General features: G+C 35.7%; 1 protein-coding gene across 1 annotated transcript; it reads left to right on the top strand.

Moving 5' to 3' along the window:
* The first annotated feature begins 4,663 nt into the window (after positions 1-4,663).
* LOC105158723 (uncharacterized) lies at positions 4,664-9,998 on the top strand. Its single transcript, XM_020692465.2, has 3 exons — positions 4,664-5,437; positions 5,528-8,738; positions 9,391-9,998. Exons 2-3 carry the CDS (start codon positions 5,795-5,797, stop codon positions 9,768-9,770), a joined length of 3,324 nt encoding a protein of 1,107 aa, XP_020548124.2. The 5' UTR covers positions 4,664-5,437; positions 5,528-5,794; the 3' UTR covers positions 9,771-9,998.
* The last annotated feature ends 7,630 nt before the right edge of the window (positions 9,999-17,628 follow it).

Here is a 17,628-nt window from a genome sequence, read left to right as displayed (position 1 = left end):
GGCTATAGGACCCTAGAGAGGGTCGACAAGGGGGGAAGGGGAATTGGGTGAAGCAACAGTGGAAATGAGAGAGGGCGACAGTGGCGGTGGGGTCGTCGGTGGCCGGGGGTTGGTTTGAATATTTTTTTTATTTTTTTATATATATGAAGTAATATTTTTAATTAAAAAGATATGTGTTCTTAATAATACATAAATTTATATATAAAATTATATTTAATTTTGAAAAATCATAAAAAGTCATAAGGCTGGCGCGTGATTACGTCATCCCTTGTAAGGGGATATTTTACTTCATTTTGAAAATGATAGGGCAGTATGCTTTTCTTTTCTTCACAATTGGGTATTGTGTACATACCCCATAGCACAAGAGGGTATCTTGTATTTTTTCATAATAATAACAAAATTTCTAGCCCAATACTATAGAGGGTGTTTGTAATAAGTTCTACTTTTGTTATGGGAATAAATTGTACAAAAACTTATACGGAATCAAACAATAATAAAAGTTGGCAGTGTTCGAAAAGGAAAGTGTAAAGTGGACGAAAATTAAAGTTGGATGGTTCGTAAAAACATCTTAATAGTTACCATCTATTAATAAATTACAAAAATTGGTCGAAATTGTAACTTTTTACTTGAATGAATTTAAATTTAAACGCTTCAAGAATAGAAGTTTCAAATAAAAAATACTTTCTTCACATTATTTTAGACGGGTACAAACACTCTTTCAATCAATCATTAAACATATCAATTATATTATAATGACATAAAATAATTGAAATTTGATTTTACCAACTACCATATATATATATGTTGTCAAAAATTAAAAAAAAATAGTAATAATAGTTTTGGGTGGAAGGGAATATTATTGATTGGATTGGGTAATGCATTTTCCAAGAGCCAATAATTAGTGCGCAGACTATCCATTCGACACATACTCAGCAGAATCATCATTGATTTCGACATAAAGACCAAGTGCTTGGGGTGTAGGAAAGCCGAATCATCTCCAATTTCAGGGTCCATTGCACCTCCTTTTTGGTTGGTGGCCCCCACCTGTTTAGCCTATTGGTGGGCTCTACCTCTCTACGCCCTATCACGTTCCACACGATCTAATCACTCCAATTAATACTAATATGTGACACTATTAATTATATGAATAATACTTTGACGTTAATTTTTTTATTTATTTAATTTTTTATAAGATATAATGTGTTGATTTATATATTTATTTTTAATTATAATATATTTTAAATTTTTTAATATTACTTATTATATGTACGCAGAACGATATGATAAAACGCTAGTATAGAAAGTATCACTTCTTACTCATAATTGGCAATTTGTGATACTGCAACTTCAAAAATTTAAAATATCAGTTATACTCTTAAATATATGTACCAATATAATTATTTGTTTATTTTCCATGTTAGTTTTTTTTTAGAGGTAAGAGTAATGAACTTTTTATTAATTGAAATAAATCGAGTATAAGTACAATCATTCTTGTCGACGTCAATATTTAATAAAAACTATTACAATAATCATATTCTTTTTTTTTGAGGTAAGAGCGATGAATGTTCTATTAATTGAAATAAATCGATTACAAGTACAATCATCCCCGTCGATATCAATATCTAACAAATACTATTACAACAATTATATCATGCACTTCTAAGATCATGAGGCCCCAACTTCACCAACAAAACTAGTCCTCATTGGCCACCCACTTCAGTTTTTAACTGTCAATATACTATCATATTTATCCTCTACTTTCACTCGTGTTAATTACTTGATCTACTATTGATTGAATAATTATACATTGATTTTTATCTATTAAATTTATATTGTATCTATCTGATTATATGTGCACAAATATTACATGTCATGGTGGCTAGTATTAAAAAGAATAAAAAAAAATTTAAGGGCTTTGTTATTTTTATTTTTTTTAGTTTTATGCATACACAATAATCAACTGAGCTTAATTTTAAGATTAATTATTTTATCAAATATAAAATTTGTGAGGAATATAAATTAATTACGAATACACCAATGGCTATTCATCGTAGTTACTTTTTAAATATATATGTGCATCTAATCATTTATATTAGTATTACATGTTAGTAGAGTCGCATCCATCATTAAAAATATCATTTATATATATGAATTAATGCTATATATTTTTGTTGGGGTTTAATGTAATTTATCCCTGTAATATTATAAACGAACAAATTACCCCTATAAAAAAATAATAGTAATTTAACTCCCTATATTTTTTAAAATGAAACAATTTATCCCCCTGTCTATGAAGGTAAATTGCTTAATTTTAAAAAATACATTGGTGTAAATTTTTATTTTTTTTATAAAAGGATAATTTGCACATTTACAATATTACAGGGGCGGGCTAAATTACATTTTCCCCTATTATTATTCATCACCCTATTTCTAGAAAATCTTAATATGTCCATACATCATATAAGACGCTTATGAAACTTATAAGATATTAAATTTTATTTTAAAATAATTTATTAAAGTATTTTTATAAAATAAAATAATAAAATTTTGAAACATTAGTAATGCTAAATTGCTACTAATTTAAATGAATTTGAACCGACCTCTAAAAATAATAAATATCTTATTTCTAGATCTTATAAACTCATTCCTCTCAGACGTTTTCAAATATTTCTAAAAAATTGCAAATTTATCTAAATACCCTTTAAATATTAATCATTTCATTGGGAGTAGCAAACTCAATTTTCAGTTACTGTTTAGATTTTTAATGATATTGTTCTCATGTTTAACACTCCCAAAATTCTAGGAACATTATGATGTGTCTTGAGGACTTTTAAGTTGTGTCCAATAGTATGTGTGTAGGTGAGCCAACAAATCTATAGTACTACCTTTACACACACATATCTAAATATAATTAATCTCCTGTAATATTATAAAAATGAGCAAATTAATCCCTATGATAGAATTATTTTTTTATATTTTTTAAAATAACGTAATTTACCTCCTTATTTGAGGAAATATATTACTTCATTTTAAAAAAGACAAGGAGATAAATTGCTGTATTTTTTTTTCCATAAGGGAGTAATTTATTTATTTATAATATTATAGGGGAATTATTTATATTTTTCATATATATATATATATACTGTTTTGAATGAATGCACTCATATTGCATTAGAATCTTAGGCAATGAATTCTATTGGAATTTTTTTTTTAATGATTTGTATGTATATGAACACTCCCTTGCTGCAATACAAAATAAACATTTTGATTAAACTTTGGTTATATTAATTTTAAGATTTTAAATATAAAAATTGTGGATGATAAACGCTGCTGATGCATGTATATAAGGATGATAATGGAGCACGTAGAGTGGGTTCAATCTTAAACCTATTTCAAGAGTAGGATGATCTTAGGTCTTGTTTAAAACTTGACGTAGAGCCACTTGAAATAATATTTATAAAATATATTTTAATTTATTTAAAATTAATTTAATATACTTTTAACATAATAATAGCTTATTAGGTACTTACAAGTAATACTTTAATTCTTCAAAAAAAATATATATATATAATTATTTAAAAAAATAAAAAATTTAAATCTTACAGTATTAGACTAAACGGGTTTGGAATCGAGTAAGGGTCTGGGGCAGGTTTGAAAACAGGTTGAAACTTGTCATTCCTACTTATATAATACCATTTTGATATATTTAATTCAATTAATAAAAAATAAATTCTCTAATTAGATGAAATAATCAAAATGATTCAATTAGGAAATAAAGGGATTTTTTTTTTTTTTTTTTTCATTTCAATCTAAATGTGGCATTACATCATGGTTGAGGTCATGAATAGCATGTGACACAATTGGAGGTTGAGAAAAAAGAGGGATGGGTTGTCAAAGCAGATAAGTCAGAAAAAGAAAATATTTTATCATCTTGTTATTTAATTTATTTAATAAGATAATATATAATAAAAAACTCAAGAAAATAAATAAAAGATAAAATGGGTTCTTTTTATATAAGAAAAATCAACTAAATTTGTTAAAAAACATTATTAAAAAAGGAAAAAATTATTTATTTTCCTCCAAATTTTTACTAGTATTTTATATGGAAATATATATGTATATATATCATCAAGTAAATAAAACAAATAAAATCAATATACGTATAAATATTTTTATAAATTCATATTTTACTTAAAAATTCAAGAATTAATGTATAAATTTCAACTAACAAAATCAGAAAAAAATAGGAAAAAGATACTAATGAAGGGACTTTCTTTTTTTTTTTTTTTCATCTGTTCAAATCCTAAAATTTCGGAAGTCTAAATAGATTCTTAAGAATATATATATATATATATATGGGGAAAAAAGGGAAAATAGAGAATGTTATTTTAGACTACTTAGTCAAGAAATTGAAGGAGAAAACGACATCGTTGCATGCATCACTTCTGACTTCACTCTCCTTTACTGGTGTATGAATATAAATCTCATCTCACCAGCTTACCTACCAATGCCTGTCCCCATCCAGAAAATGCCCACAAAAATTTCTTGAAAATGGGAAAAAAAAAATAATATATATTGAGATAAAATATTTATGGTGTACTTTTTTTTTTCTTTTTCCAGTTTCCTTCTTGCTTAAAAAGTTCACCTTTCCCCAAGCACTTAAAAAAAGATCCCACTTTTTGTAGAGAGAGAGAGAGAGAGGGGAAAGAGAGAGTGGAAAAGGAGCAAAGAGTTTGAGATAGAGTGGAAAAGGAAAATCTTGATGATAGAGAGAAGACAGGCCAAAACAAAATCTTGTACAACACACATACATATATATACAGCCCAGAAACAGCAAGAAACAAAGAGAAAGATACATGTATTTAGATACAAACTATATAGAGAGCGAGAGAAGAGAGTAGGAGAGGAGAGAGAGAGAGGGAGGGAAGATTGTGAAAGCATGCTTTGTCGGCCATTAGAGCTTCAATGAAGGGACTGGCAAATGTATCTTCCATCCAACAAGAAGATTTTTCAGTTTCGTTTTTCCATTTGAAGAAGGCCCTTTTGCTCTAATAACGAAAAAGTCCAAGACCTTGGGCTGTTTGGTGCTCTTCTTTTACTTCCGACGCAACACAACTTCCCATCAATTTAATACAAAAGAAAGCAATTTGATTAATTGCATTTGGATTCCGGGAACTTCTTTGACTTTTCTACCTTGAAAATTGGTTTTTTCTCTCTGTCTTCTCAAATCTTGCATGTGAATTTGAATTGCCCACCATTCTTGGAGAAGGGATTGAAGCTTCGGGGAGTTCAGATTTTTATCATGTTTCTGTGATAGCTTTATTTATGAATTCCATGATTTTTTCTATATGTTCTTCCCAAGGCATCACTTGAGTACGCGGAGAATCATCTGTTTGAAGTCTGTTCTTAATTTGGTGTTGGTCTCATGGAGCTAAAGGTATGCAAAGTCTTGGTCTTTTCTTAACCTCTTTTTATGGTGCTTGATTACTTGTTGTTTCTTATGTTGTCTATTCTTGAACATATGTAGCAATGACCATTTGGTGGAATGGATTTTCTGAATTGTTGGCTGCTGTCAAATAATCAATTCATTATCGCTTTGGGCCCTTGTCAAGGTTTATGAAAGATGCCTTTTCTCCGAGTTTCTATCAGAACTTGGAGTTTGGACAGTTCCTGATTATGATTGACACCATTTAGGTGTTTCTTTTGTGTCGAAACATTTTAGCAGAAGCAAGGAATAAACTTATCTTTCTGGTGTGTTTGGTAATTTGACCAAACTTAAAAGGTTGGTACAAAAATGTCTTGGGCGTTTGAGTTGAAGAAAGGTCTTCTTTGGGGATGCCTAGGAATATTGTCGGTCTCACTGATGCTGATTTGCCCGTCAGAGGCTCTGAGTGAAGATGGAATTTACCTCCTGCAGGTCAAGAAAAGCATTGTTGATCCCTTTAATTTTCTTTGGAATTGGAATCCAAATGATCAGACACCCTGCAATTGGATAGGTGTGAATTGCACTTCGGATTATAATCCAGTGGTATGGTCCCTAGATTTGAGCTTTCGGAATCTTTCAGGAACTCTGAGCTCCTGGATTGGTAATTTGGTCTATCTAACTTATCTTGATCTGTCAAACAATGGGTTCACAGGGAGTATTCCTAAGGAGATTGCAAATTGTTCAAAGTTAGAAACTCTTAACTTGAATGATAATCAGCTTGATGGGGAAATGCCAGTTGAATTGGGTAATCTTTCTCGCCTGATAAGTCTGAATTTGTGCAACAATCAGATTTCTGGTCCAATTCCTGAGGAGTTTGGTAAATTAACTTCTCTTGTTCAGTTTGTGGCATACACCAATAACCTCACTGGTTCGGTGCCTCGGTCTTTTGGTAACTTGAGAAGCTTGAGAATTTTCCGTGCAGGGCAGAATGCAATTTCTGGAAGTTTACCAGCTGAGATAGGCCATTGTGAAAGCCTGGAAATTCTTGGTCTTGCACAAAATCAAATAGGAGGCAACTTACCTAGAGAGCTTGGCATGCTCAAGAGATTAACTGATCTCATTCTTTGGGACAATCAGTTCTCTGGGACCATACCGAAGGAGCTTGAGAATTGTACAAGTCTTCAGACTCTTGCTTTATACCAGAACAATCTAGTTGGGGAAATTCCTGCTGAACTTGGGAACATTAGGTTTCTGAGGAGGTTATACCTGTACAGAAATGGATTGAATGGTACTATACCAAGGGAGATTGGAAACCTCAGTTATGGATTAGAAATTGATTTCTCAGAGAATTATTTGTCTGGAGAAATTCCAACAGAACTGACTCAAATAAAGGATCTATATTTATTGTACTTGTTCCAGAATGAGCTTACTGGTGTTATCCCAACTGAGCTCAGTAATTTGAGGAACCTGACGAAGCTAGACTTGTCAATTAACTACCTAACTGGTCCTATCCCATTTGGCTTTCAATATCTTCCTCGAATGAGTCAGTTACAGCTTTTTGATAATTTTTTAAGTGGTGCCATACCCCAACGTCTCGGGCTATACAGTCGACTATGGGTAGTTGATTTTTCTGACAATCACCTCACAGGTAGAATTCCTCCTCATATTTGTTGGCATTCGAACTTGATATTGCTTAATCTCGGGTCCAATCAGTTGTATGGGAACATTCCGCCTGGTGTCATCAATTGTAGTTCTTTGGTACAGTTGCGTCTCAGTGGTAACAGGCTCACCGGGAGCTTTCCTTCTGATGTGTGCAAACTGAAAAACCTCTCTGCTCTAGAATTGGGTCAGAATAAGTTTAGTGGACCAATACCTCAAGAGGTGGGAAACTGCCGAAAGTTGCAGCGGCTTGATGTCTCTGGGAATTATTTTACATCTGAGTTGCCTACGGAGATAGGCAATCTGTTACAGCTTGTGGCTTTCAATGTTTCTTCGAATTTCTTCACTGGACAGATACCGCTAGAAATTCTCAAGTGCAAGGCTCTGCAAAGGCTTGATCTTAGCCGGAATAGGTTTATAGATACGATACCCAATGAGTTAGGTACTCTTTCTCTGCTTGAACGTCTTATTATATCGGAGAATATGTTTTCTGGAAATATACCAGCAGAATTAGGCAACCTCTCTCATTTGACTGAACTGCAGATGGGTGGAAATTTATTATCTGGCGAGATACCAAAGGAGATAGGTAATCTTGCCAGCCTGCAGATTGCAATGAATCTCAGTTATAATAATTTGTCTGGGTCTATACCCCCTCAGCTTGGAAATCTTATCCTGTTAGAATACCTTTTCCTCAACAACAATCATTTGAGTGGTGAGATTCCAAGCACATTTGCAAATTTATCGAGCCTTCTTGGTTGCAACTTCTCGTACAATGACTTAACAGGGCCGCTGCCTTCTGTGCAATTGTTCCAGAACATGAGTGTCAGTAGCTTCATGGGTAACAAAGGTCTTTGTGGTGGGCCTCTTGGTAATTGTACTGGATCTACACCGTTTGACACATTTCCTTCTCCAGTTGGGAGTATGGATGCCCCTCGAGGAAAGATCATCACTATAGTAGCTGCTGTGATAGGTGGAGTCTCTCTTGTTTTAATTGCAGTTATTTTATATGTGATGAAGTGTCATCCAGTTGATATGGTTGCATCTTCGCCAGATAAGGACATATCATCCCTCGATTCTGATATCTATTTTCCTCCAAAAGAAGGTTTCACTTTCCAAGACCTGGTTGAGGCTACAAACAATTTTCACGACACTTTTGTTATCGGAAGGGGGGCAGTTGGGACAGTATACAAAGCAGTACTGCAATCCACTCAAACAATTGCGGTAAAGAAGCTAGCTTCCAATAGAGAGGGTAATAACATCGAGAACAGCTTTCGAGCTGAGATTTTAACTTTGGGAAAGATTAGGCATCGTAATATTGTGAAGCTATATGGCTTTTGCTATCACCAAGGTTCCAATCTTCTTCTCTATGAGTACATGGCAAGAGGTAGCTTGGGCGAACTGCTTCATGGGGCATCTTGCAACCTAGACTGGCCGACGAGGTTTACAATTGCTCTTGGAGCCGCCGAAGGCCTTGCTTATCTACACCATGACTGCAGACCTAGGATCGTCCACCGTGATATAAAGTCAAATAATATACTTCTTGACGAGAAGTTTGAAGCCCATGTTGGCGATTTTGGCTTGGCAAAAGTGATAGACATGCCCCAATCCAAGTCGATGTCCGCTGTTGCTGGATCATATGGTTACATAGCTCCCGGTAAGCACCCTTTGCCTTCTGCATGTCAAGACTCAAATTTTGCAATCATTTTAAGCACACCAGTCTACTGGTTATTAAGTCAACACTGTCCATATAATATATAGGTTCATGCTCTTGAAGTTGTATGACCACTCATAAACCATTTATACTAGGGCACCTGGAAAGCATTGTGCCAAAATCCACAATGCGTAGGCTTTAGATGTAAAGATAGGTCTGATTCCACACCCCAACAAGGAGAGCCAGTTCTATACTGAACATTTATATTTGTCTACTATGAATTCTACTGATTTATATTCAAATGAGTTCTTGGTCAACTGACCTCAACTGGATGGACTGTAGAATACCAAATACACCGTACAGTTTTCTATTTAGTGTCCAAGAACTGCTTTTGGCATTAGATCTTCATGTTAGAAATAAGCATCATATGGTCAACTTTGTAGATAAGGGAACCTTCAAAATAGCATGTTGCATATATATTCACACCATTTATATTTTGATGAAGAAACCTTCGAAATTATGTCTCGTTTCTCCAAGCTAATTCTTTCCTTGTGTCCCAAATTCAACTCTCTTTTTCGATTCTTTAGTTTATAAATACAACTACAGTTCATTCCTTTAAGTTATGAGTTATTGATTTCTTTTCCTCTCTGTGCAGAGTATGCCTACACAATGAAGGTTACAGAAAAATGTGATATTTACAGCTATGGCGTGGTCCTGTTGGAGTTGCTGACGGGAAAAACTCCTGTTCAGCCCCTAGAACAAGGAGGTGATCTTGTGACATGGGTGCGGAATTACATTCGAGCCCGTTCATTGTCGTCGGAGATACTAGATAGTCGTTTGGATCTTAAAGATGAAATCACTGTTCATCACATGATTACTGTACTAAAAATTGCTCTTTTGTGCACAAGCATGTCCCCATTTGATCGACCAACAATGCGGGAAGTTGTGCTAATGCTAATGGAATCCAACGAGCGAGAAGGGTACGCCGTTTCACCTCCAGATTATGATCTTTCTTTGAAAGACGATGCCTTATGAGTGTACGTATGACTTCTATTTTGCTCTAAATCTATTCAGCTTTTTACGGCAGAGTCTTTCTTAGATTATATTATTCTCCACTCCAAATCATAGAAATTTATGTAAATTTCCTTCGAAGAGATTAATTGTGCTCATACCCCTTTCATGCACCCCATTGCTGCAGAATAGTTGTACATTCAGATATGTCTGCTTATTTGATTGCGAGCAAGATTAGTTGTTCTTTTTCGATATTGTCGCTCATTAGTTCGGAGGCATTTCTGTTCAAAAGTTGTTTGAACAATCCGTTCAGAATCATTATTTAGTCTTCTCTACTTGATTCATCTATTCCTCAACATCGACGACCATAGCCTTCGTCCTCATATCGCTCGTGACATTCCAAGGTTTGCATTGTCTTCAATGCGATGAGGAAAAATGGCATAATCGACTGAAATGTCGATTTCTTAAACTGAATATATTGTCCAAAGTAGGATCTTGCATCTAACAAATAAGCAGCGAAGACAGCGAACTGCAGCTTTTGGGACTTTACAAATGTCTATGTTGATGCATTTCTCAGAGCTCTTTCACACCAAAATCTCAGCAAGAGATTTAGGTAAACATTCTGCTTATAATTTTGTGGAAAATTTACTCAAAATACTTAACAAGATATAAATTGTAATAAATTCTGCTGCTATTTCCACTTTCGCATCTGTTTTAGTTTCCCTACAAACAACATAATACTTTTATCGGATTAAATGCAATTTATCTCTGTGATATGTGAAATGAGCAAATATGCTCTGTGAAGAAAACAAGAATAGCAAATTACCCCCTGTGTTTCAAAAATTGAAGCAAACTAGACCTTGTCAATGATTTAGATAAGGGGATAATTTACTTTATTTTCTAAAATATAAGGGATAATATACTATTTTATTTTTACTAATTTCTCATATTACATGGGGTAAATTACATTTTTCCGTACTTTTATATATAGTGCAATGCGCTTAACTTCAGATATAAAGCGGCCAATAAGTAATGAGACTAATGATAGCGCAACTGCAGAATTGAGGTGCTGCAGCAGTTTGCACCAATCTCTCTCTCATGCACACACACGCATGCATGCTTGTTGGAGGAGGTTGTAACTGGTTTTATTTTTTACAACATTTTTAAGTGTAATTCATTAAGTTGAGAAAACTGTGATATCATGAGTTAAATTCTGTGTGTTTTACTCTCCCTTCGGTTTTTTTTTTAAAGAATTTCGGTTCGGTTCAGTTTTATTACAAAAAACAATTCAGTTTTTTTGGTTGGTTTTTTCCTCCCGTTCGGTGACCGGACCGAGTCAAACTGAAAGACGGATTTTTTTATATATTTTTATTTTATTAATTATTAATTATATTAAAATATATTATTATATAATATATTATATATTTTACTTTTAACGTTACTCTTTCTCCTCTTTCTCTTCTTCTGACTAGTCCTCAATCTTCAATTCTTCATTCTTTAAATATTTAAAATATAGTATTTTTGTTTATATTATCTATTATCAAGCTTAATTAATAATTTAGTATATTTTGATAATTTTTTCGCAAATAAATATTTAATATAATGCATATGAATTTTATCATTACAATTTCAGTCCATTACGATAAAATGTATTTATTTACTATATATTAGAGTTATTAGTCAATATCTCATATTTTAGTTTTAGATGATATTAAAATATGGTATTTTAATTTATATTATCTAAAAATATGCTTAATCAATATTTTCATATTTTTCTGTAAATAAATATTTAATATAATGCATATGAATTTTAGTTATCTCTATATTTATTAATTAAATGAATATTCATAACTAATATATTTATTTAATGTATACAATATAAATAAATATATTAGTTTTCTATGTATTTATTAAATAAATCAATCAATCAAGTAATTTACTAAATTAAACTTAGAAATAGAAAAGAAAACATGTAATGTAAGAATTGAGTCAAATGTCAATTGAAAGAACACGTTGATGTTATTCGCTATATGTATTATTTAAATATTGAATATTGTACTATTATATCTAAATTTTTATTTTGATTTTGGATTAAATGAATGGATTGTTATTGTATTCTTATGAATTTTGATTTGAAATTTTGAATTGCATTCGCAAATATTTATTCATTGTACATTTTATTTTTTAGATTTTGATATTTTTGTACAGGTATCTTTGGACAAATTTGAAGAAACACTAAAATCATTTATATATATATATATTTAAAAAAAATCAAAATTTTCAGTTTTCTGAACCAAAAAAACCGAATTAAATTCGATTTTAACCTAACCGAACCAAGACTTTGGGTTCGTTTTGATTTCGATATTCGGCGAACTGAACTGAAGAAGGCCTAGGTGAGTGCGTGAGAGAGAGTGTAAGTGTATGAGTGGAGATGCTTTTGTTTTATGACATTAATTTTATAAGATCTTTATAAAAAAGTTAGGAAAGTTTTAACCTATTAAAAGGAGTTTATAAAATCGAAAACATCTTATTTTGAAATTTTATAAACTCTTCAAAACATCTTATTTTGAGATCTTATGAGCTTATTTTGGATAGGCAAATGACTTTTTGTGACATGTATGGGTAAGCCTCTAAGAGAATAAAGTTCACATTCCTTGGGGGTTGTTAGGTTGTGAGGGAGGCCCAATCCAGCCTACGAGCTTTGTCACCTCTTACGTGGCAGTCTCCTTTTTTGGGTAGGCGGATGACCTTCTGCGACATGTATAGGTTGCCACATTGCTTGGCTGGCCAGGATGAGAAGGGTCTTCTTTGTAGACCGGGGCCCTTGTCTGCAGCTTACCTCTTCTTGAAGCAAGCAATAAATGTTAGGTCCTAGGGCCTTGCTCTTTTCGACCTCGTGCCTTGGTGTCAAGGGCCGCCGCATACTCGGCACTCTTGACGCACATTCGGCCACTCAACCGCTCTACTTGGCTGACCAACAACCTTCGCCGAAAGACGCTGGATTTCCGCAATTTTAGAGTTTTAGGCGTTGGTCTTTTGTCTTGTACTTGGTGTACTCTTGTAAATACTTTGTTTGCTCAGGGGGACGTTAGGCCTCCTTAGGTGCGTTGTTAAGCCTTTCTAGTGTCTACTGCTGTAAATAGGAAAAACTTTTTTAAGCCTATTATGGGGGAAATGGGTTCTCGAAGCTTGGTATAGTGTGCGCACTAGTATCCCCCTCAAGGCGATCCCCTTGCGCTAGCATCGTTGTACAATGTATATGCAATCTTCAATGCAGTGAAATCCACTTTCTGAATCACATGCTCAATTTACTGCTTTCGTACTTCACCTTGCTTACTGTTGTTGTTGCTGTTGCTATTCGTGTTGCTATTCCTGTCGGTGTGCTGTGCTAGTGCCCCTCAGGTGTTCGGTTGTGTGTTGCTATTGGCGGAAGTAGTCTGCGGATTGCTAGTCACACGGTGCCCCTTTCCCCACATTGCGGAAGGCGCCTCGTGAGACTTGAGGAGGTCTTCCCTGGGCTTTTCATCAGTTGGGCCTACTCTTGAGTTTAGCATATTTTTGGGCATCATTCAATCCCCTCACTCTGAGGACGAAGGCCATCTTACTCCTCAGAGTAGTAGTCTTCCTCATCGGGACTTTTAGCCAAGGAGTACCCTTCCTTTTTAGAGGACACCTTCCTAGGGTAGTCCTCCTCCAGAGAAAGGGTGAGACAACCTCATGATCATAATTTGAAAGCTAGCCCTTAGCCCACCTTGATATCCAAGCATGTAGGTGCAGGCTTTTAATGCTGGCATGCGATTAAAGGATAATTGGTTGGTGAGAGTTACTAAGTAATCGCTCTAATAAGAAGCAGTTCGTTGGCAAGGACGTGGGTGACTCTCAGCATTAACCCCCTTCGTTCCTACTGCATTCTTCATTCTTTGTTTCTCCCCCACGATCTTGAAGTGAAATATTGAATATTTTGAATCTTCCGTTTCTCCTATTTTATCCCCATAAAATTTTATGCTTCTCTTGGTGTGATGTAACTTCTTCTTGTCTTATTCTTCGAGTTTTTTGCTTTAATTTCACGTCTTCCATATTCTATTTGACTTTTTTGTTGGCGTCCTCAGATGAGTCAGTAAAGTTCGTCGATAAACATCTAGCAGGCGATGACCTTTCAACGGCCACCTTCAAAGGGACGAGTTGCAACTCTCGTCTTCTCTTGGAAGGGCTTGAAGATGGAGCCTAAGGTATGCAACCACAGTGTAACCCCATTTGGTTGATGAATCTTCCGTCATGGAAGGGGATGCCACCAGTGCAAATAAAGAGGGCACTTCTCTGGGGTAAGAGGAGAGAGATGAGCTTTTGGCCGTAGGCGAAAAAGAGAAGAAGGCGACAAGCCGTATCTTATTAGATAAGGCACCCTCCTCCTTCATGGATGTTGCCGCTTGCCGCCTGAGAGAGGAATACGATATTCCTGAGAGTTATTTGTCCTTCTTCCTTCCCTTGACAGTCAACCCGATGTTCCACCTCGAAACTGCTAAGGTTTGTTTGCTGCCCAGTTTAAGGCAGGTCTCAGTTTTCTAATTCCTTGTTTCTATGAGGATGTTGCCTAAATTTTTCAAGTTCCCCTGAATCAGTTAGCGCCTAACTCTTTTGTGTTTGGCCGGATTTGCCATGGTCTTTTGTTTTAATGGTGTCCCTCATTTTGGAAGAAGTTTTCTTGCGTGTATCCAATTAAAGAACTCTGAGCCCATATCTTCCTCTTTTTTCTTCGCCGAGGGTTTTAGTTTCTCCTTGCCCCCAACGTTCCCAAGAATTGGAAGGGCATTTTCTTCTATGTTCTTCCCACCCACCCACTGGGCATTTCTCCACATGTGGACTTATGATCTGCATCCCATCACCTCTTTCTCTATAAGAGAGAGCACTGAAAGACATTCTTTCCTCCTAGAGAACTTGAACGTTGACCATCGGGGGTTGGTGGATGAGAAACTCCTCTCTCACTTTTGTCTGAACCCTAAGGAGATCCTTTTGGAGGAGCCCAAAGGTATCATTTTCAATATTTTTCTTACATGTTTTTGGCTTTTGGTTTATTATTTGGCATTCTTATTTTTTTGTTTTTAGAGTGAATCATGTTCAGCAAGCTACTATGACAGAGCCACTAGGGCAACCCTGGTGGGCGTTCACGGTAGCTCCTTCACCACGAGCAGTTGGAGGGACCCCTACCTCCAGCCACTCTCGAGGGAAATGCCCAACCTCCACCCTCTACCCTCCAAAGGTCCTCTAAGAGGGCGAGAGGAAGTTCTTCCCAGCCATGCCTTATCCATAGCCATGCCTCCCCCTCCTTACCTCCTTCTCCTCGGGTTGCAGGTGGTTCCTACCCAAATGCCAACATTTCTCCCCTGACTAGAGTCTTATACTGACCTATCCCTTGTGCAAGAGTGAGAGGGTGCTTGCTTTGGGGAATAAACGTACCTTGCCTTCTGACCCAGGGAGGATTTGACTAGTATACTATCTTACATGTCACTAAGATATTTCATGCTTTTCTTCCAATCTTTGGTTGAGTTATTAACTTTGCATATTAAATCACTTTGTCTTACTTTTTTGCGTGTCCCTTAGGCAATTGTGGTGTTGGGGGAGATGTTATCCAGCCTTCAGGTTACGTCTCCTTCTCTCCAATGGATGGGTAGAGAAAGAGATTGGAGGACCGGTGGAGTGCCTGTTGTTGGAGATGGCAATACTAAAGAAGGCTAAAAAAGAGATTTTAGGGAAGTGCTGACTTGATGAAAAGGAGGATGGATTGGATGCAATAGCAGCTCTTGGACATGACCAAGAGTCATTTTGAGGCTCTGATGAGGGCTGCTGAAAAGGCTTGCCTGGATTCCCCAATTCTGACAAGGGTCAACAGTTTCTAGAGTCCTACTAGTGAAGCCACATGTGGGAGTATAAAAAATTGGAGGATTTTCAAATGGAAGTAGCCAGAATAGCTTTGCGCTTCCTTAGGTAAGGCTTTGAGGCTTATCGAGGGTAATTTGTTGCATGGGGTTATCTTTCCCATAGGTAGAACCAACATTATAGGATTTTGAGGTAGACTTGGATGGTGCCCCAGATCCTTTCTTAGTCCCCCTTCCACCCACTGTTAAGTCGTCTCCTCTAGTAGATTCAGGTAACAAGGCTGCCTGACTCATACTCCTCCTTACTGAGATTTTCCAATTGTCAAGTGACATAGCTGGAAAGTTCTTTTCAGATGAAGATCTGGACCATCTCCTGGCGACCATTATGGAAGAGGTGCAAGTTTTTTCCTATTAGTGCACCAACAATTATGGAAGTGGATGCTCAGAACAACTCTTAAAGCCTTCCTCTGAATGAGCTGCACTCATAGCCCTCTCGAAAGAGCCAGCCATAGAACAAATTGCCCTCCGCTCAGAGCAAAAGCGTGAGATGGAGGAAGACAAATCCCCGCCTATGTGGTAGGAAGAATGACATGTACTTCCCCCTTTTAAAAATGATCATTGTGGTGCCCCTTATTTATTGAATTTTTTTTATTTTCTTATTTTTTCTGGATAGTTTTTCCCCGTCCAATCAGTTAGATTGGTTCGAGTTTATATGTATATACATATATATTTTCTTTTCTTCATAATCTCTGTTTGGAGGCTTGCTGCCTATGTTTGTTGGTCGGAACTATGCTTGGGGGCATGCCACCCTTATACTGTTTTTTGAGAAATATCTTTTGCAGGATAAATAAGCTAGAATTAAACATTAGATAAATTTATAAGAAGACGTACCTGATTATTTGAATTCCCTTTTCTCTTTTGGTCTCATTTCTCTTTGGCTTTTGTTGGGTACCTGTGGCAGAGATGAAGGTATTAAGGAAGGAGAGTGCCTACTGAGCACATGGATTTCGTTAGTAATAATGCCTGTTTATGAGCATGGTTTTTTTTAAGTGCAATGCGCCTGATGGGAGTGAGAATTTGTCTTTTGAGATTGTGCAAACTTATTAATAGGGCTTATTTACTTGCAAACATGTATTTGAGCTATAGTACAGAATGGCTATACTTGTAGGTAATAAATGCCATTGGGGTAGGAGGACTTATTTTGAGAAGGCACCTACCTAGGAACAAGGCTTGTAGGGACAAAGAGCCCACCTAGTGGTTAGGTCTTATTCTATGAAGGCAGTTGCTTGGGGGCATGACTTATTATGTGAATGCACATGCCCCAATATTTTTTAGAAGATTTTATGAAAGCACCTGCCTAGTTGCGGATTTTATTTTTGAGAAGGTGTTTGCCTGAGGGCATGACTTATTTTATGAAGGCACCTACCTAGGGCTAGGTTTTATTTTTGAGAAGGTGTCTGCTTTGGGGCAGGACTTATTCTATTAATATACCTACTAGGGATATGTCTTACTTTTTGGAAGATGTCTCCTTTTTAAGCATAGAATCACATAAGATTATGTATGTTCCATGGTCGGAACAAAAGTTGTCCTTCTCTATCTTCTAATTCATAAGCTCTGTGTCCCAATATTTTGTGACTTCATAAGGTCCTTCCCGATTAGGGTCTAATTTCCCTAGTGGCTTTAACGTACCAACCCTTTTGGAGCACTAAGTCTCCTAGCTACTTGGAAATTTCATGGTTTTACTCCCCTGTTATTAATGTTGATCATTATGTGTTTGTATTGCTGCATTCGAAGGAAAACCTTCTTCCAAGTTCCTTGACAAAGTCCAAATTTTCCCTGTGGAGGTTGGTGTTACTCTTCTCTAAGTAATACATCACCCGATGAAAGGGCATTCCCATGTCCACGGGGAAGAGGACTTCTGCTCCGTAGCCTAATGTAAAGATACTTTCGCTTGTAGTGTTCTTAGGTGGCTTAGTAGGATTAGAGGACACTAGTTAGTTATTATGCCC

This window comes from Sesamum indicum, linkage group LG3, assembly GCF_026168435.1.
Source record: "Sesamum indicum cultivar Baizhima isolate 11 linkage group LG3, ASM2616843v1, whole genome shotgun sequence".
In the NCBI taxonomy this organism is placed as follows: Eukaryota; Viridiplantae; Streptophyta; class Magnoliopsida; order Lamiales; family Pedaliaceae; genus Sesamum; species Sesamum indicum.
The sequence above is the reverse complement of the archived record's forward strand: the minus strand, read 5'-3'. Positions and strand labels throughout refer to the sequence as shown.